The sequence below is a fragment of the Pseudophryne corroboree genome, chromosome 3, assembly GCF_028390025.1.
Source record: "Pseudophryne corroboree isolate aPseCor3 chromosome 3, aPseCor3.hap2, whole genome shotgun sequence".
Taxonomy (NCBI): domain Eukaryota; kingdom Metazoa; phylum Chordata; class Amphibia; order Anura; family Myobatrachidae; genus Pseudophryne; species Pseudophryne corroboree.
This window is the reverse complement of record NC_086446.1, coordinates 610,066,133-610,080,638: the sequence shown is the minus strand read 5'-3', so window position 1 is coordinate 610,080,638 and position 14,506 is coordinate 610,066,133. Positions and strand designations below refer to the sequence as shown.

Genomic DNA, 14,506 nt, shown 5'->3' with positions numbered 1-14,506 from the left:
ATATCCCCGGGAAGGGGAAGAGGGGGTGGCAGTGATGGTTGCTTTCAACGGTGGGGGCGGTACTATTAATCCTGCTACCGCCCCCTACCTCCCGTCTAAAGTGACAGGAGATCGCAGGGGTGATATACAAATGTCACCCGTTTTAATGCTGATCGCTCCCAAAGCAGTTGGGCCCCCGACTAAACTATCCGGCCCAATGCAAAAAGTCCTGTTTGGGCTCCTCCGGGGATAGCGAGCTGAAATGCTGATGTCACGCCCGCCGTAAGCAACATTTGAATAACTGCCGTAAGGGATGATCGCGGGCGGGAAGGGGAGGCAACATTTGAATCTCGCCCAAAGTTGCATACCAATTACCCAGATTTGTGTGCTAAGCAATTGGGTCTGATCCATTGCCCAGCCTGACTTGTATAACATAACATTGTCAGTGAGAGGTGTGTGTAGTGGATGTTAGTAAGGGGGCACTGTAATGTGTGTCATACACTTATGTATGTGTCATACTCATTGTAATGAGCAAGAACCCTCCCTCCCCCACAACTATAATACACTCCTTATATATCTATCCATATCTCCTGTCTGTGTTGACATCCTTTCCCTAAACTACAGTCTTCCTGTCATGCTTAGTGGGTTTTTTTTACAATTGTTTGTCTTGTAGGGTGCATTCTCCATTCAACAGACAGAAGGGCGAGGGGTGGGGGCTGGAGGTGGGAGGAGTAGGCAGAGGTTTTGCCTAGGGTGCCAAGAAACCTTGCACCGGCCCTGTCTAGAGTCAGCAATAGCGACGCGCGGTGCCACGCATCGCTATCGCTATGGGCATACACACGAGAGATCCGTGCTTAACTTCTAAGCAATCTAGTCAGATTGCTTTGAATTTAAGCATGGATCTTTCCGTGTGTACCCGCCTCTAGAGGAGCATTTCCAACAGATAGATTTAAAAGAAGTTAAAGGTCTGCTAGTCAGGGTCGAGCTAATTTTGGCATGAAAGTGCCTAATTTGCTGAAAATGAGAGAAGTTTTTGGATGAGATTACCATTCTTTCCTGAATTTCAGAAAATTATGGGAGATTAGTATCGGTGGTAATATCGTAAAGTAATACATATTGCCCGATAGCCAGGTGGTAAAGGAGGATTTACATAAAGCAGGGGGAAAGGCGGGGTTATGAAATAATGGTAACAGATGAGATGGACCTGGGGCAAGTTTAAAGCACCTATTTATACAAGATCTCAGACAGCCAACGAATGGGAAACTACAGGGTGGGAAATAACTGTCCGGATGTGATGAGTTGCTGTTTTGTTTTTTGTTTTATATATATTCCTGATGAAAATGCTACATTAAAGCATTGAAACATTGACTGTATATCACCTGCTCACCTGCTTATTTATGCTTGGAGTGCTGCACCTTTACCAGAATGTATCACTGATTCGTGGGGGCAACCCTCTAAGTAAACTTTATATTATGGGAGTGCTGGACCTGTGGATGTTTATATATATATATATATATATATATATATATAAAACAGTGTTTCCACTAGGTGGAAGGTGCACTCTCGCTGAAATGAATATAGTCCGTTCATAAAAAGACTTTTATTGAAGTGGTCAAAAAGCCTTGTTTGTCGACGTTTCGGTCCGTTTAACGAAACTTTCTCAAGACCAGTAACACATTTAGGTAGACTTCATTCATCAAATAATTAATGGTGTGTCTAGGATCAGTTCATCATCATGTAAAACAGACACATGGGGATAGCAGGTCTGGACACCAAAAATGAAGGTCATAGATACAACCAATACTTGACACGTCTCTGATCACACAGAAGCTGCTATTAAGGTGCAGCTACAGGGCCACGGAGGAACAAAGAGTAAATAGTAGGAAGAGGTGCGATTCGTCCCTGTGCTGCATCTTTTTATGAACGGACTATATTCATTTCAGCGAGAGTGCACCTTCCACCTAGTGGAAACACTGTTGTTCAAGTGGACCGATCGGGTCTATTGGGAGCACCCGCAACGTTGGATATTATGAGATGAGAGTGCAGGATCGTCTTGGATATATATATATATACACACACACACACACACACACACACACACACACACACACACACACACACACACACGTTGAGTAGCCCTTATCCAAAATGCTTGAGACAGAAGTGTTTTGGATATGGGATTTTTCCGTATTTTGGAATAATTGCATACCATAATGAGATATCATGGCGATAGGACTCAAGTCTAAGCACAGAATGCATTTATGTTTCATATACACCTTATACACAGCCTGAAGGTAACTTTAGCCAATATTTTTAATAACTTAGTGCATTAAACAAAGTGTGTGTACATTCACACAATTCATTTATGTTTCATATACACCTTTTACACACAGCCTGAAAGTCATTTAATACTTTGTGTATTAAACAAAGTTTGTGTGCATTGAGCCATCAGAAAACAAAGATTTCACTATCTCAGTCTCACTCAAAAAAATGTCGTATTTCAGAATATTTGGATATGGGATACTCAACGTGTGTGTGTGTGTGTGTGTGTGTGTGTGTGTGTGTGTATGTATATATATATATATATATATTAGAGATGAGCGGGTTCGGTTTCTCTGAATCCGAACCCGCCCGAACTTCATGTTTTTTTACACGGGTCCGAGCGACTCGGATCTTCCCGCCTTGCTCGGTTAACCCGAGCGCGCCCGAACGTCATCATCACGCTGTCGGATTCTCGCGAGGCTCGGATTCTATCGCGAGACTCGGATTCTATATAAGGAGCCGCGCGTCGCGGCCATTTTCACACGTGCATTGAGATTGATAGGGAGAGGACGTGGCTGGCGTCCTCTCCGTTTAGAAATTAAAATAGATAGGAGAGTGAGAGTGAGACACTTCATTTACTTACTGGAGCTTAGGAGGAGTTATACTAGTGACTGATGACCAGTGACCTGACCACCAGTGCAGTTTTATAATTTATTATTATTTAATAATCCATTCTGTTCTTGTTCTCTGCCTGAAAAAAACGATACACAGTGACTCAGTCACACTCACATACCATATCTGTGCTCAGCCCAGTGTGCTGCATCATCTATGTATAATATCTGACTGTGCTCACACAGCTTAATTGTGGGGGAGACTGGGGAGCAGTTATAGGTTATAGCAGGAGCCAGGAGTACATATTAAACAGTGCACACTTTTGCTGCCAGAGTGCCACTGCCAGTGTGACTGACCACTGACCACTGTGACCAGTGACCTGACCACACTGACCACCAGTATAGTATATTGTGATTGAATGTCTGCCTGAAAAAGTACACTCGTCGTGTGACTTGTGTGATGTTTTTTTATTCTATAAAAATTAAAAAACTCATTCTGCTGACAGACAGTGTCCAGCAGGTCCGTCATTATATAATATATACCTGTCCGGCTGCAGTAGTGATATATATATATTTTTTATATCATTATTTATCATCCAGTCTATACTAGCAGCAGACACAGTACGGTAGTTCACGGCTGTAGCTACCTCTGTGTCGGCACTCGGCAGTCCATCCATAATTGTATACCACCTACCCGTGGTTTTTTTTTCTTTCTTCTTTATACATACTACATCTCATTATCATCCAGTCTATATTAGCAGCAGACACAGTACAGTACGGTAGTCCACGGCTGTAGCTATCTCTGTGTCGGCACTCGGCAGTCCATCCATAATTGTATACCACCTACCCGTGGTTTTTTTTTCTTTCTTCTTTATACATACTACATCTCATTATCAACCAGTCTATATTAGCAGCAGACACAGTACAGTACGGTAGTCCACGGCTGTAGCTACCTCTGTGTCGGCACTCGGCAGTCCATCCATAATTGTATACCACCTACCCGTGGTTTTTTTTTCTTTCTTCTTTATACATACTACATCTCATTATCATCCAGTCAATATTAGCAGCAGACACAGTACAGTACGGTAGTCCATGGCTGTAGCTACCTCTGTGTCGGCACTCGGCAGTCCATCCATAATTGTATACCACCTACCCGTGGGTTTTTTTTTCTTTCTTCTTTATACATACTACATCTCATTATCAACCAGTCTATATTAGCAGCAGACACAGTACAGTACGGTAGTCCACGGCTGTAGCTACCTCTGTGTCGGCACTCGGCAGTCCATCCATAATTGTATACCACCTACCCGTGGTTTTTTTTTTCTTTCTTCTTTATACATACTACATCTCATTATCATCCAGTCTATATTAGCAGCAGACACAGTACAGTACGGTAGTCCACGGCTGTAGCTACCTCTGTGTCGGCACTCGGCAGTCCATCCATAATTGTATACCACCTACCCGTGGTTTTTTTTTTCTTTCTTCTTTATACATACTACATCTCATTATCAACCAGTCTATATTAGCAGCAGACACAGTACAGTACGGTAGTCCACGGCTGTAGCTACCTCTGTGTCGGCACTCGGCAGTCCATCCATAATTGTATACCACCTACCCGTGGTTTTTTTTTCCTTTCTTCTTTATACATACTACATCTCATTATCATCCAGTCTATATTAGCAGCAGACACAGTACAGTACGGTAGTCCACGGCTGTAGCTACCTCTGTGTCGGCACTCGGCAGTCCATCCATAATTGTATACCACCTACCCGTGGTTTTTTTTTCTTTCTTCTTTATACATACTACATCTCATTATCATCCAGTCTATATTAGCAGCAGACACAGTACAGTACGGTAGTCCACGGCTGTAGCTACCTCTGTGTCGGCACTCGGCAGTCCATTCATAATTGTATACCACCTACCCGTGGTTTTTTTTTTCTTTCTTCTTTATACATACTACATCTCATTATCAACCAGTCTATATTAGCAGCAGACACAGTACAGTACGGTAGTCCACGGCTGTAGCTACCTCTGTGTCGGCACTCGGCAGTCCATCCATAATTGTATACCACCTAGTCCTACCCGTGGTTTTTTTTTTCTTTCTTCTTTATACATACTACATCTCATTATCATCCAGTCTATATTAGCAGCAGACACAGTACAGTACGGTAGTCCACGGCTGTAGCTACCTCTGTGTCGGCACTCGGCAGTCCATCCATAATTGTATACCACCTACCCGTGGTTTTTTTTCTTTCTTCTTTATACATACTACATCTCATTATCAACCAGTCTATATTAGCAGCAGACACAGTACAGTACGGTAGTCCACGGCTGTAGCTACCTCTGTGTCGGCACTCGGCAGTCCATCCATAATTGTATACTAGTATCCATCCATCTCCATTGTTTACCTGAGGTGCCTTTTAGTTGTGCCTATTAAAATATGGAGAACAAAAATGTTGAGGTTCCAAAATTAGGGAAAGATCAAGATCCACTTCCACCTCGTGCTGAAGCTGCTGCCACTAGTCATGGCCGAGATGATGAAATGCCAGCAACGTCGTCTGCCAAGGCCGATGCCCAATGTCATAGTACAGAGCATGTCAAATCCAAAACACCAAATATAAGTAAAAAAAGGACTCCAAAACCTAAAATAAAATTGTCGGAGGAGAAGCGTAAACTTGCCAATATGCCATTTACCACACGGAGTGGCAAGGAACGGCTGAGGCCCTGGCCTATGTTCATGGCTAGTGGTTCAGCTTCACATGAGGATGGAAGCACTCAGCCTCTCGCTAGAAAACTGAAAAGACTCAAGCTGGCAAAAGCACCGCAAAGAACTGTGCGTTCTTCGAAATCCCAAATCCACAAGGAGAGTCCAATTGTGTCGGTTGCGATGCCTGACCTTCCCAACACTGGACGTGAAGAGCATGCGCCTTCCACCATTTGCACGCCCCCTGCAAGTGCTGGAAGGAGCACCCGCAGTCCAGTTCCTGATAGTCAGATTGAAGATGTCAGTGTTGAAGTACACCAGGATGAGGAGGATATGGGTGTTGCTGGCGCTGGGGAGGAAATTGACCAGGAGGATTCTGATGGTGAGGTGGTTTGTTTAAGTCAGGCACCCGGGGAGACACCTGTTGTCCGTGGGAGGAATATGGCCATTGACATGCCTGGTGAAAATACCAAAAAAATCAGCTCTTCGGTGTGGAAGTATTTCAACAGAAATGCGGACAACAGGTGTCAAGCCGTGTGTTGCCTTTGTCAAGCTGTAATAAGTAGGGGTAAGGACGTTAACCACCTCGGAACATCCTCCCTTATACGTCACCTGCAGCGCATTCATAATAAGTCAGTGACAAGTTCAAAAACTTTGGGCGACAGCGGAAGCAGTCCACTGACCAGTAAATCCCTTCCTCTTGTAACCAAGCTCACGCAAACCACCCCACCAACTCCCTCAGTGTCAATTTCCTCCTTCCCCAGGAATGCCAATAGTCCTGCAGGCCATGTCACTGGCAATTCTGACGAGTCCTCTCCTGCCTGGGATTCCTCCGATGCATCCTTGCGTGTAACACCTACTGCTGCTGGCGCTGCTGTTGTTGCTGCTGGGAGTCGATGGTCATCCCAGAGGGGAAGTCGTAAGCCCACTTGTACTACTTCCAGTAAGCAATTGACTGTTCAACAGTCCTTTGCGAGGAAGATGAAATATCACAGCAGTCATCCTGCTGCAAAGCGGATAACTGAGGCCTTGACAACTATGTTGGTGTTAGACGTGCATCCGGTATCCGCCGTTAGTTCACAGGGAACTAGACAATTTATTGAGGCAGTGTGCCCCCGTTACCAAATACCATCTAGGTTCCACTTCTCTAGGCAGGCGATACCGAGAATGTACACGGACGTCAGAAAAAGACTCACCAGTGTCCTAAAAAATGCAGTTGTACCCAATGTCCACTTAACCACGGACATGTGGACAAGTGGAGCAGGGCAGGGTCAGGACTATATGACTGTGACAGCCCACTGGGTAGATGTATGGACTCCCGCCGCAAGAACAGCAGCGGCGGCACCAGTAGCAGCATCTCGCAAACGCCAACTCTTTCCTAGGCAGGCTACGCTTTGTATCACCGGTTTCCAGAATACGCACACAGCTGAAAACCTCTTACGGCAACTGAGGAAGATCATCGCGGAATGGCTTACCCCAATTGGACTCTCCTGTGGATTTGTGGCATCGGACAACGCCAGCAATATTGTGTGTGCATTAAATATGGGCAAATTCCAGCACGTCCCATGTTTTGCACATACCTTGAATTTGGTGGTGCAGAATTTTTTAAAAAACGACAGGGGCGTGCAAGAGATGCTGTCGGTGGCCAGAAGAATTGCGGGACACTTTCGGCGTACAGGCACCACGTACAGAAGATTGGAGCACCACCAAAAACTACTGAACCTGCCCTGCCATCATCTGAAGCAAGAAGTGGTAACGAGGTGGAATTCAACCCTCTATATGCTTCAGAGGTTGGAGGAGCAGCAAAAGGCCATTCAAGCCTATACAATTGAGCACGATATAGGAGGTGGAATGCACCTGTCTCAAGCGCAGTGGAGAATGATTTCAACGTTGTGCAAGGTTCTGATGCCCTTTGAACTTGCCACACGTGAAGTCAGTTCAGACACTGCCAGCCTGAGTCAGGTCATTCCCCTCATCAGGCTTTTGCAGAAGAAGCTGGAGACATTGAAGGAGGAGCTAACACGGAGCGATTCCGCTAGGCATGTGGGACTTGTGGATGGAGCCCTTAATTCGCTTAACAAGGATTCACGGGTGGTCAATCTGTTGAAATCAGAGCACTACATTTTGGCCACCGTGCTCGATCCTAGATTTAAAGCCTACCTTGGATCTCTCTTTCCGGCAGACACAAGTCTGCTGGGGTTGAAAGACCTGCTGGTGAGAAAATTGTCAAGTCAAGCGGAACGCGACCTGTCAACATCTCCTCCTTCACATTCTCCCGCAACTGGGGGTGCGAGGAAAAGGCTCAGAATTCCGAGCCCACCCGCTGGCGGTGATGCAGGGCAGTCTGGAGCGACTGCTGATGCTGACATCTGGTCCGGACTGAAGGACCTGACAACGATTACGGACATGTCGTCTACTGTCACTGCATATGATTCTCTCAACATTGAAAGAATGGTGGAGGATTATATGAGTGACCGCATCCAAGTAGGCACGTCACACAGTCCGTACTTATACTGGCAGGAAAAAGAGGCAATTTGGAGGCCCTTGCACAAACTGGCTTTATTCTACCTAAGTTGCCCTCCCACAAGTGTGTACTCCGAAAGAGTGTTTAGTGCCGCCGCTCACCTTGTCAGCAATCGGCGTACGAGGTTACATCCAGAAAATGTGGAGAAGATGATGTTCATTAAAATGAATTATAATCAATTCCTCCGCGGAGACATTGACCAGCAGCAATTGCCTCCACAAAGTACACAGGGAGCTGAGATGGTGGATTCCAGTGGGGACGAATTGATAATCTGTGAGGAGGGGGATGTACACGGTGATATATCGGAGGATGATGATGAGGTGGACATCTTGCCTCTGTAGAGCCAGTTTGTGCAAGGAGAGATTAATTGCTTCTTTTTTGGTGGGGGTCCAAACCAACCCGTCATATCAGTCACAGTCGTGTGGCAGACCCTGTCACTGAAATGATGGGTTGGTTAAAGTGTGCATGTCCTGTTTATACAACATAAGGGTGGGTGGGAGGGCCCAAGGACAATTCCATCTTGCACCTCTTTTTTCTTTAATTTTTCTTTGCGTCATGTGCTGTTTGGGGAGGGTTTTTTGGAAGGGACATCCTGCGTGACACTGCAGTGACACTCCTAGATGGGCCCGGTGTTTGTTTCGGCCACTAGGGTCGCTTATCTTACTCACACAGCTACCTCATTGCGCCTCTTTTTTTCTTTGCGTCATGTGCTGTTTGGGGAGGGTTTTTTGGAAGGGACATCCTGCGTGACACTGCAGTGCCACTCCTAGATGGGCCCGGTGTTTGTGTCGGCCACTAGGGTCGCTTATCTTACTCACACAGCTACCTCATTGCGCCTCTTTTTTTCTTTGCGTCATGTGCTGTTTGGGGAGGGTTTTTTGGAAGGGACATCCTGCGTGACACTGCAGTGACACTCCTAGATGGGCCCGGTGTTTGTGTCGGCCACTAGGGTCGCTTATCTTACTCACACAGCTACCTCATTGCGCCTCTTTTTTTCTTTGCGTCATGTGCTGTTTGGGGAGGGTTTTTTGGAAGGGACATCCTGCGTGACACTGCAGTGCCACTCCTAGATGGGCCCGGTGTTTGTGTCGGCCACTAGGGTCGCTTATCTTACTCACACAGCTACCTCATTGCGCCTCTTTTTTTCTTTGCGTCATGTGCTGTTTGGGGAGGGTTTTTTGGAAGGGACATCCTGCGTGACACTGCAGTGCCACTCCTAGATGGGCCCGGTGTTTGTGTCGGCCACTAGGGTCGCTTATCTTACTCACACAGCTACCTCATTGCGCCTCTTTTTTTCTTTGCGTCATGTGCTGTTTGGGGAGGGTTTTTTGGAAGGGACATCCTGCGTGACACTGCAGTGCCACTCCTAGATGGGCCCGGTGTTTGTGTCGGCCACTAGGGTCGCTTATCTTACTCACACAGCTACCTCATTGCGCCTCTTTTTTTCTTTGCGTCATGTGCTGTTTGGGGAGGGTTTTTTGGAAGGGACATCCTGCGTGACACTGCAGTGACACTCCTAGATGGGCCCGGTGTTTGTGTCGGCCACTAGGGTCGCTTATCTTACTCACACAGCTACCTCATTGCGCCTCTTTTTTTCTTTGCATCATGTGCTGTTTGGGGAGGGTTTTTTGGAAGGGACATCCTGCGTGACACTGCAGTGCCACTCCTAGATGGGCCAGGTGTTTGTGTCGGCCACTAGGGTCGCTTAGCTTAGTCATCCAGCGACCTCGGTGCAAATTTTAGGACTAAAAATAATATTGTGAGGTGTGAGGTATTCAGAATAGACTGAAAATGAGTGGAAATGATGGTTTTTGAGGTTAATAATACTTTGGGATCAAAATGACCCCCAAATTCTATGATTTAAGCTGTTTTTTAGGTTTTTTGGAAAAAAACACCCGAATCCAAAACACACCCGAATCCGACAAAAAAAATTCGGTTAGGTTTTGCCAAAACGCGGTCGAACCCAAAACACGGCCGCGGAACCGAACCCAAAACCAAAACACAAAACCCGAAAAATTTCCGGCGCTCATCTCTAATATATATATATATATATATATACATACAGAGAGAGAGAGAGAGAAGGGGGGAGGGGGTAATATGGAACCTCCCTGTATTATATTTTGATATGAAGACAGTATTCATGTCAAATGAGATTCAAGATGCAAAGGTCCCTCCCATAGGAACAGGGGTGTTAGTATCCATTGCATCTTTCACATCCCTATTATAGTAACATACAAGTGAACAAGGATCTTCACAGGCACACAATACAACAGAGAGGTGCAGATTTGCTACCAGAGCCATGGGTGAAATAATATTTTGAAGGGTTACTATATATATTATTGCTTATAATATAGGTTTCACCGTGGAACAAAACAAGATGTGTCAGTTGATACGATTATTATCTGAGTTATAATCGTATCAATTATTATGAGTTTTACATTTGTTATATTATGCTTTCTATCACAAATATTCAAAACGAGCACAACTTTATTTTTTCAACTCATGGACTCACCCGCCTGTGGAATCCTACATAGGGGCAGTCCAATATCTAATGTCAGCAGTATAGTTAATTTTAAGATATAATTGAGTTTACCTTTGTTTACCAGGATTGAGTGACTGTTCATCCACCTGTATGTCATATAGTGTCTGTATGTCAGACAGACAGCCATTATCTCCAAATCCTCCCCATTCTGTGTTAATACACATTTTCCCTTCATCTGCATCTATAAACTCAATGTTCTTCATTTCTTCCATGTAACATACATTGCTTCCAGTACCTGGGGAAAGACATTTCCCTCAGATCATGTAATAAAACAGATGATGCTATATATGTAAATATTCATTGGTGGTCATAATAAATGTCCCCTAGTCAGAGTTGTCCATAGCTTGATCTAACAACCAGAATGTCACTATATTTGATAGGGTGACTCATTAGAACATGGGAAGCAGAATTCAGGTGAAAATATTTTTAGTGTAAAAAGGGCCTTTTGGTGCATCTGCATGTGCAAGGACTGAGACGCAGTGGCGGATTTCCCACTAGACACTTGCCTAGGAGCGCCACTTGCTGAGAGCGGCACTGCAGGCTGCCTTCCCCCCATCATCACCTGGCACCCACTGCATCTGAGCAGCTAGACCTTTGTTTTTTACCCAGAGAAAAGAGGAAGAGCAAGGGGCAGAGTTACAAGGGACTGAGCAGGACTGCTGTCAGAGAGAGAGCCCATATAAGCCCCCAGATGCAAGTGGACATGTATTGGGTTAGTATACAACTGTGCATTGCCCAAAGTTGTGCACAGTTGGTTACAGAGCAAGGACATGTAAGATACAGCTCGCCAAAGGACTTGCATTACATTTGGCATCATCCACGCTATTGGCAATCGCTGCACAGTAATGCAAAGGGCATTTACCTGCTATAAGCCCAATCTCACAATTTGAATCTTCATATCCACAAGTCATCATGGTCCCCACAGTGTCATTGACGATTGCTACAATATCCAAGTCAAACTCCTTCAAAGCAAAACAGAAATGTAAAAAGTCAGTATACACATGACGGCACCGGAGCACAATGGTGGGGCGATGTCAGGATGCCAGAGGAGAGGGTGAAAGTGGAGGAGGTTTCTACACTTGTGGTACAGTGGTGATGAATCAGGAAGTGGATGTGCTGCTCCTATAGTGGAGTAACATAGCTGGTCTCTATCTAAGAGTAAAGAAGCGTTGGTAGGAGTACAATTTACTAAAGTGCCGGCAGAGAGTGTGGTAGGACCACAAACACTGTATGCAGAATCAGACTGGCAATCAGATTTTGGACTTCGCCATTTGTATGTCAAAATACCTGTAAAGACCTCAGTGGCACATTTCAGGATTTTTCGGTTAAAACCGAAAACTGTGATCCCTAATTATACAGCAATGTATGCACACATATTGTTCCAGTACAGCACAAGGTACCTGAAACATTCTGTACTTACATTCCTTCTCTTGATGGCTTCTCGCAACATATCTACTACATCCTCTCCTTCACAGTCAGTAGCTTTGAATCCTTTTGTCCATCCAACCAGTGTTCCCTATATAACAATTTGAAAGGAAGAAAAAGAAATGGAACAATCGCCAAAAAACATAAGTACATTTTATTTTATTTAAACATTTTGTTTATAATTTTGCACGCTTGATACAATGGAACTTTGGAAACACACAACACACTGGCAAACAGACTGCAGTAAGACAGAAATCAACCGGTAACAAACAATAGGAATACCATATATGATAACAGGCAATGATGTAACTGTCAATCAATTACATGTTAAGTGGTTACACTTGTTAAAAACAAAGTATGGGAAATAAACAGGACAGTGGCAAATAAACTGCAGTATAACAGATGGCAATACTAAACAATAGCAATATAACATGAAAACAATGGTATTTATGCCACTACCAAATGATTAAGAGGCCATACTTAAAGTGAGATAAAAAATAATATGTTATAAAAGAAGAGAGGGGCAAGAACAGGGAGGGCAGAGGGGGGGAGACAAGGAGACAAGAGTTGAGGTCACCCATGTAAAAATAAAGCATTTGTAGGAGAAGTTATTCCCGCCTATGAGGAAGTCGGACTAGAGAAGAAGGGACAGTGATAATAACCGCTGAGGGAGGCAGTAATATACAACTAAGTGACAACAGGAGAACAGATGATCACTCTAGATAGAAAGATAGAGAGATTAGTGAAACCAACAAGCAAGACAGCCTATGGTATAAGAAAGAGCTCTAATGGAAGATAGTGTCATCCATGCCCAGGTGGGAGAAAATGCTGAGCACAGAATGGACAGAGAGGAAATCTAGAAAGGCTAGGTGAATAGAGCCGTAGGGAAGGAGAAGAGCAATAAATGAGCCTAGCACCACTGAAGAGCAAAAAGATTTGGGACGTGTAACAACCCAAACAAACTGGGCTGAAAACCATAATAGAAAAATCAAGGTAGTTTGCAAATATAACTGGTAGATGCTAGTGCAAGAGTTCCATTCCATGAACGGAGTACAGGGGCGGCAGGAACCAGGAATGGAGCACAGGAGAGGCAGGAACCAGGAACGAGCACAGGAGAGGCAGGAACCAGGAGCAGGACACACAAGTACAGCACTCGGAAGCACTGTCACTTTAACGCTGGAGTACGGGATGAGAGCCTATACTGGCACAGAAGCATCCCCAGGAACTGGTCATAACCCTTTCTTTCTATAATATCCTTGGAAAATATTAGGATATTGCCCAGATAGACCACAACATATTTGTACAGAAGATCTCAAAAGATATTATTCATGCACTTCTGGCGCATTACTTAAGCCAAATGTCATATCCAGGTACTCGTAATGCCTGTCATAATTATTAAATGCAGTCTTCCATTTATCACCAGCTCTGATCCTGATTAAGTTATAGGCCCCATGAAGGTCCAGTTTGCTGAAAACCTTTGCCCCTTTTATTCTATCAAACAGTTCTGAGATCTGGGGTAAGGGGTATCCTTAGTAGTGATGATGTTCAAACCCCGGTAATCTATACAGGATCTAAGATGCCTGATTTTTTTTTTTATGAAAAAGAGTCCATGAACAGCTAGACACTTAGACCACCTGATGAATCCCCATTCCAGGTTCTCCTAAATGTATTTGGAAACTGCCTGTGTCTCAAGTATTGACTGGAAGAAGACTTCCCTGAGGAAGGACTTTCCAGGGTATCAAGTCAATAGGACAGTCCTATTCCCAATGAGCAGGTAGTGTTTCAGCAGCTTTTCTCTAAAACACATCTCTGAAGGACTGATACGGAGCTGGTAGAGAGTCATCTTGAGAGAAGGTTGAATTTTGAATAACTCGATGCAGAGGTTTGATTGTCGGCAAGCATCCCTGATGGCATTGAGAGCCCCATGACAAAATTTGGGGCTTACGCCAGTCTAATATTGGAGCATGTATACGTAACCATGGAAGACCAAGGATAATGGTAAGTTGGTAATCGCACTGGAGATGGTGCTTAGTTATTCGTCGCAAAGTGTATACCAGACAACAGAACAGGAACAGGGAGCATACACTAGGATGACAGAAACCAGAAACGGAGCAGGAACCAAAAATGGGAAACACACATACAGTGCCGTAACTAGACATTTTAGTGCTGTGTGCAAGAAATGGCATCGGTGCCCCCGCCCCCCCTTATGTAAAATAAGGGCATTGTGCACCATAGGAGCTCGTCAAAAATATAGGGGTATGGCTTCATGGGGAAGGGGTGTGGCCACAAAATAATACCAATTCAAATTACGCCGCACAGTAGCGCCACTACACCAGGTAGAGCCCCCTTTTTACACATTACGGCAGACAGCGTCCCCTTTTTACACATTACAGCAGACAGAGTCCCCCTTTTGCACATTACGGCAGACAGAGTTCATCTTTTACACATTACGACAAACA

General features: G+C 44.7%; 1 protein-coding gene across 1 annotated transcript in view; it reads right to left on the bottom strand.

Annotated features, from left to right (window-relative positions):
- Window positions 1-14,506, bottom strand: part of LOC135058077 (hexokinase HKDC1-like) — a 117,902-nt gene that overhangs the window by 44,177 nt on the left and 59,219 nt on the right. The window contains exons 12-14 of the mRNA XM_063963702.1: window positions 12,043-12,138; window positions 11,485-11,584; window positions 10,674-10,857 (exon numbers count right to left, since the gene is read on the bottom strand). Coding sequence (XP_063819772.1) covers window positions 10,674-10,857; window positions 11,485-11,584; window positions 12,043-12,138 — 380 coding nt within the window. The remainder of the gene's footprint in view (window positions 1-10,673; window positions 10,858-11,484; window positions 11,585-12,042; window positions 12,139-14,506) is intronic.